Genomic DNA, 21,332 nt, shown 5'->3' with positions numbered 1-21,332 from the left:
GGCCTTACTCTTAAATATGAATGAGTACAAATTGCCAGATTCTTGAGGAAAGTCTCTTACATGAGAGTCAGCAGAGCAAAACAAATTTAAAAAGGATGATATCAAACAGCAAATAGACCCAAAACACAAAGGCAGTCATAGTAGAAGGGAAAAAAAAAAATTTTTTAATTATAGCTTAGTCCAGAAAGACCCACATCCAAGCCATAGGAGTTTCAGAAAGACAGAACAAAAGAAAATGGGAGGAGAAAACTATCAAAGAAACAGAAATAATATTTTTAAAATCTCCCAGACAGGAAAAACAAGACTTTTGAAACTGAAAGAATCCACTGAGTGGCCAAAAAATGAATGTAAAGAGCTACACACCGGGGCACATGACTGAACAATTCAGAATGTTAGGGATGAAAATAAAAAGGTTTCTAAATGCATTTAGAGAGTAAAAAACACACATCATGTACAGAGGATCAAAAATTAGAAGAGCATCAGACTTCTCAAGAGGAACAAATGGTGCCTTCAAAACACTTAAGAAAAATCATTTCCAACTAGAATTCTATCCTCAGCCAAACTATCAAGTATGAGGATAAACAGATTCTTAGGTCTTACACTTTTTTCCTCCCAGGCACCCTTTCTCAGGTAGCTACTGAAGCTATACTGCACCAAAATAAGGGAGTGAACCAAGAAAGAGGAAGACACAGAATCCAAGAAACATGGAATCTAACACAGGAGAGAGAGGTGAAGAAAAGTGCCAGGATGATGGCAAAGGGAAGTTCTAGGATAACAGCAAACTCAAGAAAAACTAGCACAGATTGGACCAGAAGAATAAAGGGCTTCAGGAGGGATGTCTCCAAGAACAGAATGAAACTCATAGAATATCTGGTGTGTTTAAACGTATTCAGGGATTTTCAGTGTGCTGAAAAGTTGGGGAATAAATTAGTTCTAGATACAAAGCAAACTAAGCAAATGGAAAATGAGGAAAAACAAAAAGCTGCAGCGAAAAGGTACTATAATCAAAGTACACGACATGGTTCCCTTGCAAATGATAATTTCATGACCATAAACCATACTGATTTAATCCTAAATGGTAATTTTGTACAACTATATTGACACAGCAAGATGGAAAGTGTGGGTATGTTGACTGCATATAAACTGAAGGTGGGTGAGAGAGGAGGTGTTTTTTTTTTTTTTTAGGAAAATAATTTATAATGTAAAAAGCAAAGAAACAGCAAAATAAGAATATTATTTAAAACCTGGAGATGACAACACATAAAACAGACAAAAAGGCTTGAAAATCCTTGCCTGAGGGAGTGGAATTTGCAAGTAGAGGCTGGTGGGGATCAGGCGGAGGACAACTACTTTTTTTTCTATTATGCTTAGAGTGAAAATTTACAGAGCAAATTAGTTTCGCGTTTAACAATTAACACACAAATTGTTTGGGGACATTGGTTGCCAATTCCACAATGTGTCAACATTCTTCCCTTCTTGACCTCGGGGTCCCCATTTCCATTCATCCAGTTTTCCTGTCCCTTCCTGCCTTCTCGTCTTTGCTTTTGGGCTTATATGCCCATTTAGTTTCGTATACATGGTTGAACTATGTGTGTTATTGTTTGTTTTATGTGCCTGTCTAATCTTTGGCTGAAGAGTGAACTTCAGGAGTGACTGCAGTACTGAGCTAAAATGGTGTCTGGGGGGCTATACTCTTCAGGTTTCTCCAGTCTCTGTCAGGCCAGTAAGTCTGGTCTTTTTTTGTGAATTTGAATTGTGTTCTATATTTTTTTCCCACTTTGTCTGGTACTTTCCATTGTGATCCCTGTCAAAGCAGTCAGTGGTGGTAGCTGGGCACCATCTAGTTGTGCTGGACTCAGGACGGTGGAGTCTGTGATCCATTAGTCCTTTGGACTAATCTTTCCCTTTTATCTTTGGTTTTCTTCACTCTCCTTTGCTCCAGACGGGGTAGGACCAGTAGATATATCTTAGATGGTTGCTCACAAGCTTTTAAGGCCCCAGATGCTACTCACCAAAGTAGGATGTAGAACATTTTGTTTATAAACTATGTTATGTCAATTGCACTAGATATTCCCTGAGGCCACGGGCCCCAGCCCTCAGCCCATTATAATTGGGTCCCTCAGGGAGTATGGATATGTCTGTGAAGCTTCTACAACTTTGCCTTGGTCAAGCTGTAGGACAATTACTTTTCATTGTAAGCCCAACAGTACTCCTACACGTCTTTTTTTTTTTACTACGGGGGAGAAATTAACATAAAAGAAAAAAAAATCTGGACATTCTAAGAATATTTGAATTATCATGGGCATGGCAGAAGCAGCAATGAGATCCTCAACTTCTAATGGTTTCATTGTTTTCTAAGTTGCTGACAATATTAATATATGCTAAAAGATTATGAGCATACCTGATTCAAGGTATTTCTTTAATGATTCTTCAAGGGAAGGAACAGGCAGAGATGGAAGGGTATCCTGGTACTGAAATGTTCGTTCTTCAGTTGATTTAGCCAACTGATTTTCCATGATGCGATCACAATAGGAAATCTAAAGAAAAAAGAGACAGACCTCACAACTTCAACCTCATAAATACTCATATATTCTAGATTCAAGTCACTAAACCAGAATATATACACCACAGTATATACAAGACTTGATCCCAGTTCTTAAGGAGGTTATAATCTTGTCATAGATAAAAACCAACTTTAAAAAAAAAAAGTGTAGACTCAAAGCCCTGGAAGTGAAAGAGTGATAAGTAAAACCAGTATAATTCATTTACCATTTATTGAGTACCTACCATTTGCCATGTACCACACTAGGTGTTACAGAAAGCATGCACTATCTCTTTAATCTTCCTATTATCTCTAAAAGGTAATATTCATTACCATTTTACATATGAAGCAACCTAAATTCCGAGAGATTCAGTAACTTGCCTAAAATCTAAGAGCTAGTATTCAGGACTCAAACCTAGCTCTAACTCCAAAGACCATGATCTTTCCTCTACACAAAGGTAATATGACAGGAGGTGAGGGGAGCTGCAGTAGGTCTAGATGGTAGAATTAGGATAAGTAGAAAAGGATTATGGACTGAGAGACAGCTTTGAAGAACAAGATATGAAGAAATGTGGAAGAGTCATCCAACTATAGAGGAGGTCCTCTATTACAGAATACATAAATCATATGACAAGCTGCTGTAATCTAATTGTACAGACTGTGTGGAGCCTACATGTAATGGTTTCAAGGGTACCAAATTAATCTTAAATATTTCCCATAAATGTATGAATTTTCATCAGAGAAATCAAACTAATCCAAAATGTGAAAAAGTTGTACAAGTACTAAATAAAAAATGAGATTTCTCGAAGAAGTCTTTACAAATTATGTTACAATGTTGTTGTTGTTGTTAGGTGCTACTGAGTCGGTTCCGACTCATAGTGACCCTATCGGACAGAGCAGGACTGCCCCACAGTGTTTCCAAGGAGCACCTAGTAGATTTGAACTGCCAACCTTTTGGTTAGCAGCCGAGCTCTTAACCACTATGCCACCAGGGCTCTGTATAATAGTTGAGAAATCAAATACTATCTTTTAAAACTAATAGCAAAACCAAATAAAATATTTCACTCACAGAAGGTTACAGAATTATACATCATAAAAACCAAGGATGTCTGACTAGATCCTCCATTTGTTTCTCTGGTTTAGCTGAAATCCAAATCCTGGCCTTTTCTACCCGAATCGTCACCTACCATTGCACAAGACTTGCTGCCAACTCCTACAATTAAGTTCAACTAACTCTAATAAAGGAGTCCTTGGGACGTTCATACTGTTAACATGCTTGGTTGCTAACCAAATGTTTGGAGGTTCAAGTCCACCTAGAGGTGCCTCAGAAGAAAGGCCTAATAATTTACTTTAAAAAAAACCAGCCACTGAAAATCCTATGCAGGACCCCAGGTATGCCGGAGAGGAACCGTGCTCCATGAGGTTTTCAGTGACCGATTTTTTGAAGGTAGATTGCCAGGCCTTTCTTCTGAGACATCTTTGAGACTGAAGCCTCTAATCTTTCGGCTGGCAGCTAAGTACATTGACAGTTTGCACCACTCAGGGACTCCAAGGTAGATAAACTATTAAATTATTTTGAAGATGGGAAAACTAACTGTGGCTGGGTGTGATTCTGTCAATGTCATACAGGCAGCGAAGTATGAACTGTGAGTGGAACTCCGGTATACTTGAGAACAAAACTCTTCCACTTTCCACTGCACCCTAGGACTTAAAGAGATCAGAGTCCAGTAGAGATAACACTGACTTTTTAACCACAGTATATTTTTAAGGGCATTGTTGCTTAAGTTCAAGAAATGGGCTGCATATTACTCTTCACACATAAAGCAATGGTTCAACTTGACTTTATAATTCCTTGGTGACTGCAATAGGGATGATCAAATAAAACAGAGCTAAAAGTCAGGGGAAATATCACCATGGAAAAATGACCCAGAACATTTTGTATGAGAAAGTTAATCCTGAATTTTGTAAAGCCCATAAGTGAAATATGTACCATGTCTCCTTGATTCTAAAACACTACTTTTAGACTGTAAGGTTTTAGTCCTGAAAAGCCCAGTGGTAAGCCCAATAAAACAATGGCATTTGTAATCAAAGAAATCTGGAAATTCTTTTCTCACATTTGGATTACCACTAAAAGGTACTACTCAAGTGACAGGGAAGAATGGTTGTTCCTGAGTGCAAATTAAATTCACATGGTCTCTCTTCCCAGTACAGACACTTGGATTTAATAATGTGTACCAATGATTTTGTGCATGTGTGTGTGTCTTTGGGTGGTGCAAATGTTGGCTTGGCTGCTAGCTGCCTTGGGGGAAGGACTGACAGATCTGCCTCTGAAGGGTCAGCCCTAGTCCAGCGAAAGATTGACGGGAAGGACCTTCCTCCAGTAGTACAGTTCTACTGTTTAGTTGAAGACGCATAGGGGTTGCAATGAGCTGCAGTCAACTCTATGGCGGCTTTTTTGTTTGTGTGTTTCTACCAATAGTTTTAGGCATTATGTTACAAAACACGGTTTAGGGAACTTGATCACTTACGATGAATAACCCACTGATTTCATGCTTAGAATGACATATCAAACTAACAAGTAAAAATACAAGTCAGCCTCTATATGAATGAAATAACAACGGATGGTGTGGCAGCTCTCACAAAACACAGCTAATTTTGTGTACAATAACAGAAGTCAACAAACCCAAATGTAATTATAAATGCACTGTCAAAATTTGTGAAGTTCTTTCATTAAGTACAGAGATGTGATTATGTTAAAACAAAGTATGTTTGCAATCTCAAAAGAAAAGAAAACCCATACCTCTACTTTGACACACATGAGGTCGCCACGAGTCAGAGTCGACTCCATGGCAACTGTAATCCTAATTATGCCTGTTTTCTGTGCCTCCTCAGAGCTCATTGTTTGCACTGGATTCGTTAGCTACTTTTACCTTATACAGCCATGTGAGTATATCCCCTCTCCTAAATGAAATGCTCAAGAGAGGTAATACTTTACAAAATGTGTGCTTTTTTCCCAAATAAAACAACTCTTTGAATCCCCCTGAGAACAGAAACCAGACACGGATGTCCTCTATCACCGCTCTTATGCAACATCATGCTGGAAGTCCTAGCTAGAGTGGTAAGGCAAGAAAAAGAAATAAAGGGCATCCAAATTGGTAAGAAAGAGGTAAAACTATTCACAGATGATATGATCTTATACATAGAAAAAAAAAATCCACAAGAAAGCTACTGGAACTAATAGAAGATTTCAGCAAAGAAGCAGGATACGAGATTAACACAAAAAAATTAGTTAAAGTACACCAACAAAGAGAACTTCAAAAGGAAATCACCAAATCAATACCGTTTACAATGGCCCCCAAGAAGATAAAGTACTTAGGAATAAATCTAACCAGGGAGGTAAAAGATGTAAACAAAGAAAACTACAAAACACTACTACAAGAAACCAAAAGAGGCCTGCATAAGTGGAAAAACATACCATGCTCATGGATGGGTATGTGAAAATGTCAACTGTACTCAAAGCAATCTACAGATACAATGCAATCCCGATCCAAATTCCAACACTACTCTTTAATGAGATAGAGAAACAAACCGTCAACTATATACGGAAAGGGAAGAGGCACCAGATAAGTAAAGCATTACTGAAGAAAAAGAACAAAGTGGGAAGCCTCACACTACCTGATTTTAGAACATATTATACAACCATGCTAGTCAAAACAGCCTGGTACTGATACAACAATAGACACATAAACCAATGGAACAGAATTGAGAATCCAGACGTAAGTCCATCTATCTATGAGCAGTTGATATTTGACAAAGGGCCAAAGTCCTTTAAATAGGGAGATGATAGTCTCTTTAACAAATGGTGCTGGCATAACTGGATGTCCGTCTGGTAAAAAAAAAAAAAAAAAGAAAGAAAGAAACAAGACCCACACCTCACACCAAACACAAAAACTAACTCAAAATGGATCAAAGACCTAAATATACAATCTAAAATCATAAAGATCATGGAAGAAAAAATAGGGAAAATGCTAGGGGCCTATCATGGATTGAATTGTGTCCCTCAAAAATATCTGTCAACTTGGCTAGGTCCTGATCCCCGATATTATATAACTGTCTACCATTTTGTCATCTGATGTGATTTCCCTATATGTTGTAAATCCTAACACTATGATGTTAATAAGATGCTTCAGTGGCAGTTATATCGATGAGATCTATAAGATTAGAGAGTGTCTTAAGTCAATCTCTTTTGAGATATGAGAGAGAAGTGAGCAGAGAGACATGTTACCTCATACCACCAAGAAAGAAGCACAGTGAGCTGGGTTCATCCTGCATAGAAAAGCTCCTAGTCCAGGGAAAGACTGACGGGAAGGACCTTCCTCCAGAGCCGACACAAAGTGAAAGTCTTCTCCTGGAGCTGATGCCCTGAATTTGGACTTGTAGCCTACTAGACTGTGAGAAAATAAGATTCTCTTTGTTAAAGCCATTGACTTGTGGTATTTGTTACAGAAGCACTAGATAACTAAAAAAAAACAGGCCCTAATGTTGCTGTTGTTGCTCGGTGCCATCGAGTCAGTTCCAACTCACAGCAACCCCATGGGGGCATAAACAGTGTACAAATCATAACTAACAATGCACAAACACCAGAAGAGAGACTAGATAACTGGGAGCTCCCAAAAATCAAACATTTATGCTCCTCAAAATACTTCACCAAAGAGTAAAAAGAGAACCTACAGACTGGGAAAATTTTTTGACTATGACATTTCTCTAAAATCTACAAAATACTTCAACACCTCGATAACAATAAGACAAGTAATCTAATTAAAAAATTGTCAAAGGATATGAATAGACACCTCACCAAAGAAGACATTCAGGCGGCCAAAAGACACATGAGGAAATGCTCTTGATCATTAGTCATTAAAATACCTAACCAAACCTGTTGCCATCAAGTCTATTCCAACTCACAGTGACCATACAGTCATTAGAGAAATATAAATCAAAATTACAATGAGATACCATCTCACCCCGACAGTACTGGTACTAATCCAAAAAACAGAAAATAACAAATGTTGGAGAGGCTGCAGGGAGACTGGAACTCTTATGCACTTCTGGTGGGAATGTAAAATGGTACATCACTTTGGAAAACAATATAGCCCTTCCTTAAAAAGCTAGAAATAGAAATACCATGTGATCCAGCAATTCCACTCCTAAGAAATAAGAGCTGTCACATGAATAGACATACGCATACCCATGTTTGTTGTGGCACTAGTCAAAATAGCAAAAAGATGGAAACAACCTAAATGTCCATCAACAGATGAATGGGTAAACAAATTATGGTACATACACACAATGGAATACTACGCAATGATGAATCTGCAAACATCTCACAACATGGATGAATCTGGAAGGCATTAAGTGAAATAAGTCAGTTGCAAAAGGATAAATATTGTATGAACCCACTATAAGAACTCAAGAAAAGAACATTCTTTGATGATCATGAGGGTAGGGAGGGAAACCAAAAAAAAAAAAAAACCAAACCCAGTGCCATCAAGTTGATTCCAACTCATAGTGACCCTATAGGGCAGAGGAGAACTGCCCCATAGAGTTTCCAAGGAGCGCCTGGCAGATTCGAACTGCCGACCCTTTGGTTAGCAGCCGTAGCACTTAACCACTACTCCACTAGGGTTTCCGTGGGGAAGAAGGGGGAGGAGAAATCACTAACTAGGTAGTAGACAAGTGTCAACTCTGGTGAAGGGAAAGACAATACACAATATAAGGGAAGTCAGTACCACTTGACCAAAGCAAAAACATAGAAGTTTCGTAGACACATCAAACACTTTGAAGGACCAAGAAGTTGGGGCTGGGGACCATAGTCTTGGGGACATCTAGGTCAACTGGCATAACATAGTTCATAAAGAAAATGTTCTACATCCCACTTTGGTGAGTAGCATCTGGGGTCTTAAAAGCTTGCAAGTGCCATCTAAGATACAACTACTGGTCTCATCCCATCCAGAGCAAAGGAGAATGAAGAAAACCAAGAACACAAGGAAAATATTAGCCTAAAGGACCACACGAACCAGGGATTCTACCGGCCCGAGACCAGAAGAACTGCTACCGCCACCAACCACTCTGACAGGAATCACAACAAAGAGTCCCAGACAGAATGGCAGAAAAATGTAGAACAGAATTCAAATTCATGAAAAAAAACCAGACTTACTGGTCTGACAGAGACTGGAGGAACCCCCAAGACTATGACCCCCGGATACTCTGCTAACTCAGAACTGTAACCATTCTCAAAGACTACTTTTCAAAGATTAGACAGGCCTATTAAACAAAAATAACACTCATGAGGAACCTGCTTCTTAGTTCAATTAAATACACAGGACGAAATGGACAACTTGTCCAAAAGCAAGACAAGAAGGGAGGAAGAGACAGGAGCTGGACGAATGGACACAGTGGACCCGGAGTGGAAAGGCAGAGCATGTTGTCACACTGTGGAGATTGCACCCAACGTCACAAAACAACATGCATAAATTTTTGAATGAGAAATTAACTTGAGGTGTAAACTTTCACCTAAAGCACAATAAAATTAAAAAAAAAAAAATTGAGTCTTATAAAGATTCTTAGTTTCTAGTAATTTTCCGAATAGTAAAATACTTTGCGAGCTTAAGTTTCCTAAGTAAATATAATCTTTCAGTGGGAAAAAGAAACACAAAAACAGGGGCAGAGACTATTTTCTGCCAAAATTGTTTTTCCCCTTCTTTATTAACAGAATCCTGAGTTTTAGCTGGACATATAGTCACCCAACCAGAGTATCTTTCCTATCCTCCCTTAGAGTCACTGTGGCATTGCGCTGTATGTATAACCTCCAGGTCATGCTCCTAAAAATGACTTTATGTGTTCTCACTGCCCTTTCCCTCCTTACTGCCTGCAGGTAGTACCAATTAGAGCAGGGCCTTGGGCCTATTTATGGAAGCCATGTATTGAGGTTGTCAGAATCTCCCTACTGCCCTGGACCAGCCCTACCTCTAGATGTTTGAAAAAAGAAACATGTATCTTGTTCATGCCACTGTATTTAGGGGTTTCTTCCTTGGTGTAGAAAATTTAGCCTATAACACTAATAAAAAAACCAATCTAAAGAGATAATCCAAAAATAGGGTGTAACAATAACTTCATAGCTCCTATCTAATGACTGGCTGCACTCTACTTTGATCATGCATAAACATAGCTTTGGACAGAATGGATATGTAGATCTTGGCCCAAATACTAACTCTGCAACTTTCTCTGCCCCTGGGCAAATAACTTTAACTGAATTTCAGCTTCCTTACCTGTATGAGGATAATCATATAATCAGAATTGTTACCAGGATTTTTTTTAAATGCCTGCAAAAGCACTTTATAAAAATAATCTTGAGACAACCATATAATGTTAGGAAGAATTTCTAGGAATGCCCCCCAAAATCCCACCCCCTCTAATCCCCAGAACCTGTGAACATGGTAAGGTATCACTTCAGTGACTGTGTTATCTAACAAGGAATTAAGAGACTTTAAAAGAGGGAATTATCCAGGTGGGCCTAATCTAATCACACAAACCCTTAGAAGCAGAGCACTTTCCCTGGATGGTGGCAGAAGAGAAGTCAGAAAGATTTAAAGCATGAGAAAGATTAAAGGTGCTGTTGCTGAGGAAGGACTCCAGCTGACAGCGAGTAAGGAAATGGGGACCTCAGTCCTACAAGTGCAAGAACTCTGAACGAGCCTGGAAGTGGATTCTCTCCCAGAGCCTCCAGAAAAGAGCCCAGGCCTATTGAAAACCTTGATTTCAGCCTTGTGAGATCTTAAACAGAGTAGCCAGTTAAACCCACCTGGACTTCAGATCTACAAAAGCTGAGGTATAAATTTGCATTGTTTTAAACTGCTAAACTTGTGGTAATTTGTTATGGCAGCAATAAAAAAACTAATAGACATACACAGAGACGATAAGCTATTGTCTGTATAACTCCCTGCCACTTAAAAGACTCTAGAAAATGAGAAAGATTAGAATAGGAAAGATCTGTGGAAAAACCCTGACAAAAATGTATCTGTATGTAAAGGCCGTATCCTGGAAGAAATTTTCACCACAGAGCCCATAATCTGCAGAAGCAATCTGTAAATTGCTCCACTGGCTTAGCCTAGCTTAACTGCAACTTTGTCTCAGGAAAACAGGTGCCCAGCATGCATGCAAAAGGTAGCCACGTCCACCAGATGACCTTCTCTCAGAAGCCACTGTGACATCCAACCCACTGGCAGGATTCAAATCAGCAGAGTTAGGGAACTGCACAGGCACCACATCCTATAATGAGTGATGCTAACACTCCCTGAGCCCTTTGCAGCAGGCGCCATCTTGGCCAAGGGCTGCACACACACCTCATTTCCATAGCCGCACCTATTCCCCTGAAAATCCCGCCTTTTCTCAGAAAAGGCATGACTAAAGAAAGGCCACTTAACATAACCTGGTACATAAAAGCAGTAACCTCCCTGACTCAAGCGAGTCAGTCTTCTGGAGAGGCTTAGTCCCCCGGCTGACTCCTTTTGCTTGACTCAAGCAAAAAAAAGCTTGCCGAAGATAAAGTTTGTCTTTTGCGTGTATTCTTACTCATGAAAAGACAAGGACCTTTTGTGTCAGATTGGCAATTGGTAACAGAAACTGAGAGCCAAGACTACCAATTTCATACTGACTACACAACAGATACACACTAAAAATAGGAATTATCAAATTCTTTTTTGCTAGATTATTTGCCTTGAATTCTCAGCCACAAAAATTAAATAAAACAATAATTCCAGTATAATGAATATATGCATTCAGAAGAAAATGATCATGACTTTGGATTTAATTACAGTAGACTTCCTGGAAGTAATAGAATGTGAACACACAGCAAGTGGAAAGAAGAATCAACAACAGGAAGTAAAAGAATAGATTATCACATACTAATGCCTCAATATTAGCTGTTTAGAACAGCTGGGAGCCTGTTGAAACAATTCTGTTTTGAGATCACAGGAAAATGAACTATGCTGTCGACTGTGGTAAGGAAGAAACAAGCTTAACAATATACGACAAAGAAAAAAAATTAACAAGAGCTGGGGAAAGAAAGTGAAAGGCAGAGAGTCTAGGCTGGGATGCCCCAAGACTCAAACTTTTTCGAATCACTGCAAACACACGCAAAAAGTCCATCAGCTACAGAGCTGATTTCAATTATGGTACGATTCTCCTTACACGAGATGGGTCCATAGGACCCAAGATACCTCTTGCACAGCGGGGACCACACAGGAATGGGGGTGAAGCTCGGCGCCAGAGAAAGGGAGGAGCAGAGGGTGAAGGGAGCTCCGAGACTGACCCCACCAACTCAAGGGAAGTCCCGCACACTCGAGAGGCCACCAAGTGAGAGAATTCCAACCAAGCACCTGAAGGCCTAGCCCAGCGGCCCAAGATGAGGGGTCCCTCTATGGCCCAGACGAAAAGATGGACGACAGGCAAACTGTACCCCTGCCAAGTCCGGGCGCCTCCGCTGTTCCCGAGACTTCTCGGCCCTACGCGACTTAACTTTCCCCCGCCCACGAGCTGGAGCCTTAGCTAAAGAAGCGAGCGCTGCCGCGGGGGCCTGCCAGTCCTTATAGCCCGCTCCTCACCTCCTCCGCCGCAGCAGCAACACAGCCCTCTCCCTCCCTGACGCCGGGAGTGGGAATTGGACCGAAAGGCGCATGGGTCCCGCCCCATACTCGTCGAGTCACGGGGACTGGACCAAAAGCTGCGAGAGTCCCGCCCCGCGCTGGAAAGCTGAGGCGGTCCAGGCTTGAACTCTCTAGAGCCTGGGGCCTCTCACCTTCGGCTTGCGGCTTTGACCTTGCGATCCATTCTGGGCTACTGGCCTGAAAAAGGCTCGCAGGACGCCTAGTGAGCGGATGGACTCCTGCTAGGTCACAGGTCCACGCCAACTGCGGAAGGAGCGCGGCGACCTGGCTCGGGACTTCGCGGGGCATCTGGGACTCCGAGCCCGCCACCCCCCGCCCAATCAGGTATCCAGCCCTCTGGGACAAATGCAGGGACAGATTGTCCAAATTCATCTTCACGCAACTTCTGCAAGACTTGGCTCCCCTTCGCTCCTTTTTTTTTTTTTTTTTTCCTATCGCCCCTAGCTCTGGCTTACCTGCCGCTCCTCGTTCCCAATGCTGCGCTTCTTTGCACTCGGCAAGACAAGACTTTGTAATCAAATCCGTGTAAGGGTGTTATATTGCCCACCTCGTGTCCGGGCAAGAGAGCAGTGACCACTCATCCCTGCTTGGCCTCTCTTTCCCTTCATCTTCTGAAGCTGAAGTTCACCCAAGCAGATATAGGACAGCAGTCCCCACTGTCATGGGCCTGTCTTTGGTCAGGTCTTCCTGTTGCCCATGGTCTTTGAAGCCCGCAGGGATGTTTACGTTGCAAGCTTGAGGCTGATAGGACATTTTTTGCTGTCGCACCAAGAAATGGAATTTCTAACCAAAGTGGAAGCGGGCATGTTCTAGAAAACGATCATAATGTGGTTAAACTAGTTTCATAAACTACATTTATCACCTGAAATAAAAATATTCCAAGTTTTATTTTTAATTTTAAATACATTGTTCCATTTTTGCGAAAGGGGCGACGAAAAGTTTACTGGAACTTTGAACTAGTTATCAAATATAAAGAACTAGATTTCAAATTAACATAATAGGACCCAATCCTTTACCTGTCTTTCCTAACTCTTTGGTAGTGAAATCTGACCTGAGGTTGTATATAACTGAATATTCACTTGGTATAAATATTCATGTGTTTTCTACAGAAATATTAATGTGTTTGATTGCATGGGGACTGGGGCTGTTGCATAATATGTGGTAGACACACCATTCAAAGCAAAATACAGAACTCTAAAACACACGTGGCCAAAAAAGATTAAGATAAGGGACTGTGGACCTATAGTATTTCTGAAGGTGTGACAAAGAACTTCTTCCTTCCATAGTTACATAAACCTGTTATTTTGGATAATGTTAAAATTTGCTTACAAGGTAAGAGTTCTTAAATATTGAAAAAAAAGCTACTCAAAAACCTTCACTGTACTTTTTTCTCCTTTGTAGTGAATTTTGGCACCTCTTAAAAAGTTTATGGAAAAGGCAAATAGAGACACCCTCAACGAGGTGGGTTGACACAGTGGGTGCAACAATGGACTCAAGCATAACCATGATTATGAAAATGGTGCAGGATGGGGCAATGTTTCCCCCTTTTGTACATAGGGTCATTGAGAGTCAGAACAGACTCCACAGGCACCCAACAACAACAACATAGAGACAGTAAAAAGATAATTGGTTGCCAGGGGCTTGCGGGCAGGAGGCGGGGTTGGAGGGATAAGTAAGTAGAGCACAGTGCACTTTTAGGGCAGTGAAACTATCCTGTATGATACTGTATTAGTAGACACTTGACATGCATTTATCAAAACCCATAGAACTATACAACATAAAGAGTGAACTCTAATTTAATCTATCAATATTGGCTCATCAATCAAAACAAATATCACATGAATGCAAGATGTTAATAATAGAAGAAACTGTGCAGGAGGAAGAAAGGGTATATGGGAGCTCTGTACTTCCTGCACAATTTTTCTGCAAACTTAAAACTACTCTAAAAAATGAAGTATTTTTTTAAAGTGATGAAATTGGACAATCCTAAAAAAAAAAAAAGTTTGTATCTGTGTAGTGTCCATTGGTGGCACAGAATTTAGGGTCACAACCTCACTGTTTTTTGGCTAGTATTGATATTTTTTAAGTGGAAACAAGGTATTCTAGAATCTTGGAAAAAGAAAATGTTGTGGAACTAAATGACGATGATTGGACAGAGACCAGAGGGTCCAGCAAAATAGTAGTCTTTTTAAGCATATCATACAGATAAGCATTTGTACCAATAACCTCAAATAGTAATTGTTTAAAAATCATTTATGTTTTTCTTAAAAATATGTAGTATATATTTTTAATGGCAGATTCCAGGTTATGTTCTGTTTAGATTAAATTTTAACTTGTTCGTATTTCTTAGAGTGGGCTGGGAGATATTGGTTGATGAAGAAATGTTCCTCATTTGAAAACAAGAATTGTACAAAGATTAAAAGTTGCCTGAGTCAAAATATTTTTCTGGAGGAGAACGTGTAAGCAGTACTCGTAATATATATTTTAAGTTGCCATAAAAGATCTTGTATTTTTATTCCTACGTAGCTGTTACCCATTGCCATCATGTCGATTTCAACCCATAGCAACCCTATAGAACTCAGTAGAACTGCCCCATAGAGTTTCCAAGGCTGTAATCTTTAAGGAAGCAGACTGCCACATCCTTCTGCCACAGAGCAGCTGGTGAGTTTGAACCACTGACCTTTCAATTAGCAGCTGAGCACTTAATCACTACACCACCAGGCCTCCTTACACAGCTGTTAGTATACCACAAATTGAAAAAGCCCTTATAAGCATGTCAGAATAAGTTTCACTTTAAAAATTAGATCAGTCTTCCTTATAAAACTACTAGAAGTTCACATTTCAATTTGCATAGCTAGTTTACTGCTAAGACTTGTGACTCTAAGAAGTAATGTTGTTGTGGTTAGGTGCCATCAAGTCAGTTCCAACTCATAGCAACCCTGTGCAACAGAATGAAACACTGCCTGATCCTGTGCCATCCCTCACAATCATTGCTATACTTGAGTCCATTGCTGCAGCCACTGTATCAATCCATCTCACTAAGGGTCTTCCTCTTTTTTGCTGACCCTTTACTTTACCAAGCATGATGTCCTTCTCTAAGGACTGGTCCCTGCTGACAAAATGTCCAAAGTATGTGAGACAAAGTGAGTATTGTCTGTGAGTTCTGTGTGGTCATTGCAATGAGTTATCAAACCCAACAGAGAAGGAGAGAGTGCCATGGAAGGAACGGTCCATGTCAGAACTTGTAAAGATGTTGGAGAGAGGAGGCGGGTCTGAGCTCTCCTTGTAGGAGTCAGCCTTGGGCTGTTGATCTTGATTCTCTTTCCCCCTTGTGAAGTTAGAGGAGGTCAGACACCACCCCCATACCATTTTTACACAAAGCATGATATCCTTCTCCAGGGACTGGACCCTCCTTATAACATGTCCAAACCACGTGAGATGAAGTCTTGCCATCCTTGCTTCTTAGGAACATTCTGGTCATACTTATTCCAAGACAGATTTCTTCACTCTTCTGGCAGTCCATGGTATATTCAATATTCTTCACCAACACCATAATTCAAAGGCATCAATTCTTCAGTCTTCCTTATTCATTGTACAGCTTTCACATGTATATGAAGTGATTGAAAACACTATGTTTTGGGTCAGATGCATGTTAATCCTTAAAGTAACATCTTTGTCACTTTGTCAGTAATGAGATGTATATTAGTGACACAATTTATGGGGCAGATCTATAACCTAATTTCTTCCTCAAGTATAAGATGGACATGTTAAATAATACTTTGATCTTATTTTTAATGGAAGACAGGAGAAGGGTGGATTATTTGGCATCAGCCAACAGCAGTTTAAAACATGCAGGATGCAAAGACATCAACCTGAGATTAAATCTTGACTCCAAGTAGTAACAGGAAATAACTACCACCAGTTCCCACAGAGTTGATTCCAACTCCTGGCAATCCCTGTGTATGTCAAACTGTGCTCCATATAGTTTTCAGTGGCTAGTCTTTTGGAAGACCTTTCCTCCAAGGCGCCTCTGGGTGGACTCAAACTTCCAACGTTTTGGTTAGCACTCCAGCAGATTAACCATTTGCATCACCCAGGGGCTCCCAATGGGAAATAAACAGTTGCATGTGAGAAGAGTCTCTTTTTAGCAGTAATAATTGATTTGGGCTTGCTTTTTATATTTCCTGTATGTAAAAATTTACCACCAAAATCCTAGGGCAAATGTTAAAAGAACTAAGATGTTTTTAAATCTGAAAAATCTCCTTATTATTAAATAGGACATAATACTTTAAAAAAAATTAACAGCTTTATTGAGATATAATTTACATACAGCAAAGTTCGTGGATAAGTCAATGGTTTTTAGTGCATTTACAAGGTTGTACAACTGCCATAATCTAATTTTAGAATATTTTTCTGACCCCCCAAAAAAACTGTTCCCGTAAGCAGTTGCACCCTACCCCAGCCTCCCCAGTCCTAATCTATTTCCTGTCTTTATATATTTACCTATTCTGGACGTTTCATATAAATAAATAATGCAATTTGTGACCTTTCGTGACTAGCTTCTTAGACCTAGCATAATGTTTTCAAGGTTTATCCATGTTGTAGCATGTATCAGTAAATCGTTTCTTTTAATGACTGAATAATATTCCATTGTATGGACATTACAACATTTTGTTTATTCATCAATTGATGGACATTTGAGTTGTTTCCGCTTTGGGGTTGTTATAAATAATGCTGATACGAACATTCGTGTACAGGTTTTTACATAAATGTATGCTTTAGTTTTCTTGGGCATATACCTAGGATTGAAATTGCTGGGTCATATGGTAACTGTTTAACATTTTTAGCAACTGCCAAAACTGTTTTCCAAAATGACTATACCGTTTTAAATTTCCACCAGCAAGACATGAAACTTCCAGTTTCTCCACATCCTTACTGACACTTGTTACAGTCCATCTTTTTTATTGTATTATCATATTTTTATATTATCCTAGTGGGTATGATATAAATATTTTGAGGAAACCCTGGTGGCGTAGTGGTTAAGTGCTACAGCTGCTAACCAAAATGTTGGCAGTTCGAATCCACCAGGATTCTTTGGGGCAGTTCTTCTCTGCCCTATAGGGCTGCTATGAGTTGGCATTGACTCGCTGGCAACGGGTAGGGGGTATTATAATGGGTATGAAGTGGTATTTTATCATGATTTTTATTTTCTTTTCCCTAATGACTAATGATGTTGAGTGTCCTTTCATGAGCTTGTTGGCCATTTCTGTATCTTCTTTGGAGAAATGCTCATTCATATCCTTTGCCCATTTTTTATTTGGGTTATTTGTCTTTGTACTATTGAGTTGTATGACTTTTTTATGTATTCTGAATACAGTCCCTTGTCACATACATAATTTATTCCTATTCTTTGGATTATCTTTTTACCTTAATGGTGTCTTTTGAAGAACAAAAGTTTTTTTTTCTGAACTTATTTTAATGATGTCCAGTTATTTAACATTCTCTTTTGTCATTTGTGATTTATTGTTATATCTTTGGTGTCTGTCTGTCTTACTTATCTAGTGCTGCTATAACAGAAATACCACAAGTGGATGGCTTCAACAAACAGGAGTTTATTCTTTCACAGTTTAGTAGGCTACAAGTCCAAATTCAGGGCATCAGCTCCAGGGGAAGACTCTCCCTGTCTGTTGGCTCTGAAGGAGGGTCCTTGTCATCAATCTTACCCTGGGCTAGGAGCTTCTCTGTGCAGGGTCCCCTGGGTCCAAAGGACATGCTGTGCTCCTGGTGCTTCTTTCTTGGTGGTATAAGGTCCCCATGTCTCTCTCCTCACTTTTGTCTTCTATATGTCAAAAGAAATTGACTTAAGACACAATCTAATTTTGTAGATCTCATCAACATAACTGCCACTAATCCATCTCATTAACATCATAGTAATAGGATTTACAACACATAGGAAAATTACACAAATGACCAAATGATGGACAATTACACAATACTAGAAATCATGGCCTAGCCAAATTGATACATATTTTTGGGGAACACAATTCAGACCATGCCATTGTCTAACCTCAGATCAAGAAAGTTTACTCCTTTGTTTTCTTCAAAAACTTTTGTAGTTTTCTCTCTTAATATTTATGTCCGTGATCCACTTTGAGTTAATTTTTGTGTATGGTGTGAAACGGGGTCCAAATATATGCTTTTATTTGTGAATATTCCAGTTGTTCCAGCACCATTTGTTGAAAAGACTATTCTTTCCCCATTGAACTGACTTGTCCCCTTTGTCAAAAAGTCAGGAGGCCATAAATATTAGGGTTTATTTCTGGACTCACAATTCTATTTGATTAATCTATGTGTTTATCCTTATGACAGTCACACTGTCTTGGTTACTCCAGTTTTGTTGTTTTGCAATTGGAAGTATGAGGACTCCAACTTTGTTTTTCTTTTTCCTGATTGTTTTGGCTATCCTGAATTCCTTGCATTTCCAACTACTTTGTTGTTGACATTAAGTGCTGTCAAACCAATTCTGGCCTCATGTGTAATAGAACAAAACACTTTCTAGCCTTGCACCATCCTCATAATCGTTGCTATATTTGAGGTTATTGTCGTAACCAATGTGTCAGTCTGTCTCATCAGGGGTCTTCCTCCTTTTTGTTAACCTCTATATTACCAAACATGATGTCCATCTCTAGGGACTGGTCCCTTCTGATGACACGTCCAAGGTACATGAGACAAAGTCTCACCATCCTCACTTCCAAGGAGCACTCTGACTGTACTTGTTCAAGACAGACTTGTTCATTCTTCTGGTAGTTCATGGTATATTCAATATTCTTCTCCAACACCATAATTCAAAGGCATCAGTTCTTCTTTGGTCTTCCTTATTCATTATCTAGCTTTCACATGCATATGAGATGAATGACAATAGTCACGGCTTGGATCAGGCCCACCTTAGCCCTCAGAGACATCTTTACAATGTTTTAAAGAGGTCTTTTGCAGCAGATTTGCCCAGTACAAAGCATTGTTTGATTCTTGACTACTGTTTCCGTGGTCATTGATTGTGGATCCAAGTAAAATGAAATTCTTGACAACTTCAGTATTTTCTCCATTTATCATGATATTGCCTATTGGTCCAGGTGTGAGAATTTTTGTTTTCTTTATGTTGAGGTATAATCCATACTGGAGGCTGTAGTCTTTGATCATCATCAGTAAGTACTTCAAGTCCTCTTCACTTTCAGCAAGCATGATTGTGTCATCCGCATATGGAAGTTGTTAATGACTCTTCCTCCAATCCTGATGCCACATTCTGCTTCATATAGTCCAGCTTCTCAGATTATTTGCTCAATGTACAAATTGAGTAGGTATGGTCAAAGAATACAACCCTGATGCACACCTTTCCTAATTTTAAACCATGCAGTATTCTTTTGTTCTGTTTGAAAGACTGCTTCTTGGTCTATGTACAAGTTCCTTATGAGCACAATTAAGTATTCTGGAATTCCCAGTCTTTGCAATATTATCCATAATTTGATATGATCCACACAGTCGAATGCCTTTGCATAGTAGTAAAACACAGGTAAACAGCTTCCTGGCATTCTCTGCTTTCAGCCAAGAGCTATCTGACATCAACAGTGATATCCCTCTTTCCACATCCTCTTCTGAATCCAGCTTGAATTTTTGGCAGTTCACTATCAATGTACTGCTACAACCATTTTTTAATTATCTTCTGCAAAATTTTACTTTTGTGTGATATTAATGATATTGGTCGATCATTTCCACATTCTGTTGCATCACTTTTTTTTGAAATGGGCACAAATATGAATCTATTCCAGTTGGTTGACCAGGTAGCTGTCTTCCAAAATTTCTTGGCATAGATGAATGAGCACCTCCAGCACTGCATCCATTTGTTGCAACATCTCAATTGGTATTCCATCAGTTCTTGGGTCCTTCTTTTTCACCAGTGCCTTCAGTGCAGCTTGGACCTCTTCCTTCAATACTATCAGTTGTAGGTCATATGCTACCTCCTGAAATGGTTGAACATAGACTATTTTTAGTACAGTGACTCTGCATTCCTTCCATCTTCTTTCGACGCTTCATGTGTTGTTCAATGTTTTGCCTGTACAATCCTTTGATATAGCAACTAGAGGCTTGAGCTTTTTCTTCAATTCTTTCAGTTTGAGAAATGCCAAGCGTGTTCTTCCCCTTTGGTTTTCTAACTACAGGTCTTTGCGCATGTCATTATAATACTTTACGTTAGTCTTCTAGAGCCACATTTCGAAATCTTCTGTTCACTCTTTTACCTCACAATTTCTTCCATTCACTTTAGCTGTTCTACATTCAAGAGCAAGTTTCAGAATCTCTTCTGGCATTTTTTTTAGCCTTTTCTTTCTTTTCCTGTATTTTTAATGACCCCTTGCTTTCTTGATGTATGATGTCCTTGATCTCTCCTACAACCTGTCTAGTGTTCAGTCGTTAGTGTTCAGTGTATCAAATCTGTTCTTGAGATGGTCTCTGAATTCAGGTGGGATATACTCAAAGTTGTACTTTGGCTCTTGTGGACTTGTTTTAATTTTCTTCAGCTTCAACTTGACCTTGCGTATGAGCAATTGATTGTTCCACAGTTAACCCCTGGCTTTGTCCTGACTGATGATATTGAGCTTTTCCATCATCTCACTCCACATATGTAGTTGATTTGATGCCTGTGTTTTCCATCCAGTGAGGTTCATATGTGTAGTCACCGTTAATGTTGTTGAAAAAAGGTACTAGCAATGAATAAGTCATTGGTCTTGCAGAATTCTATTTTACAATCTCTGGAGTCATTTCTCTCACTGAGGCCATAGTTTCCAACTACCAATCCGTCTTCTTTGATTCCAGCTTTCACATTCCAATCACCAGTAATTATCAATGCATCTTGATCACATATTTGATCAATTTTAGACTGCAGAAGTTGGACATACACTTTGCAATATAGATAAAGGCACTAGAACACGTGTTTATTTTTCATTTAGTACATAAATACTGATTTTTCAGGTATATTATACTTCTAAAAAATTAATCTAATCTGAACCAGAAGTATC

General features: G+C 39.4%; 2 protein-coding genes across 9 annotated transcripts in view; one reads left to right on the top strand and one right to left on the bottom strand.

Moving 5' to 3' along the window:
• Positions 1-12,475, bottom strand: part of CROT (carnitine O-octanoyltransferase) — a 55,363-nt gene extending 42,888 nt beyond the window's left edge. For 3 of the 8 annotated variants that reach the window (XM_049894259.1, XM_049894264.1, XM_049894266.1), the window contains exons 1-2: positions 5,343-5,382; positions 2,402-2,537 (exon numbers count right to left, since the gene is read on the bottom strand). In XM_049894259.1, coding sequence (XP_049750216.1) covers positions 2,402-2,537; positions 5,343-5,360 — 154 coding nt within the window. In that variant the 5' untranslated portion in view covers positions 5,361-5,382. Of the gene's footprint in view, positions 1-2,401; positions 2,538-5,342; positions 5,383-11,976; positions 12,180-12,201; positions 12,294-12,395 lie in introns of those variants that run through there. The other 5 variants (XM_049894263.1, XM_049894260.1, XM_049894262.1 and 2 more) reach the window with 5 other exon arrangements.
• The window catches only part of TMEM243 (transmembrane protein 243), a 163,852-nt gene continuing 154,870 nt past the window's right edge, over positions 12,351-21,332 (top strand). Inside the window, exon 1 of the mRNA XM_049894267.1 lies at positions 12,351-12,588. The gene's annotated coding sequence lies outside the window, so the exon portion shown is untranslated. The remainder of the gene's footprint in view (positions 12,589-21,332) is intronic.

Source organism: Elephas maximus, chromosome 8 (genome assembly GCF_024166365.1).
Source record: "Elephas maximus indicus isolate mEleMax1 chromosome 8, mEleMax1 primary haplotype, whole genome shotgun sequence".
Taxonomy (NCBI): domain Eukaryota; kingdom Metazoa; phylum Chordata; class Mammalia; order Proboscidea; family Elephantidae; genus Elephas; species Elephas maximus.
This window is presented reverse-complemented; position numbering and strand designations above follow the sequence as displayed.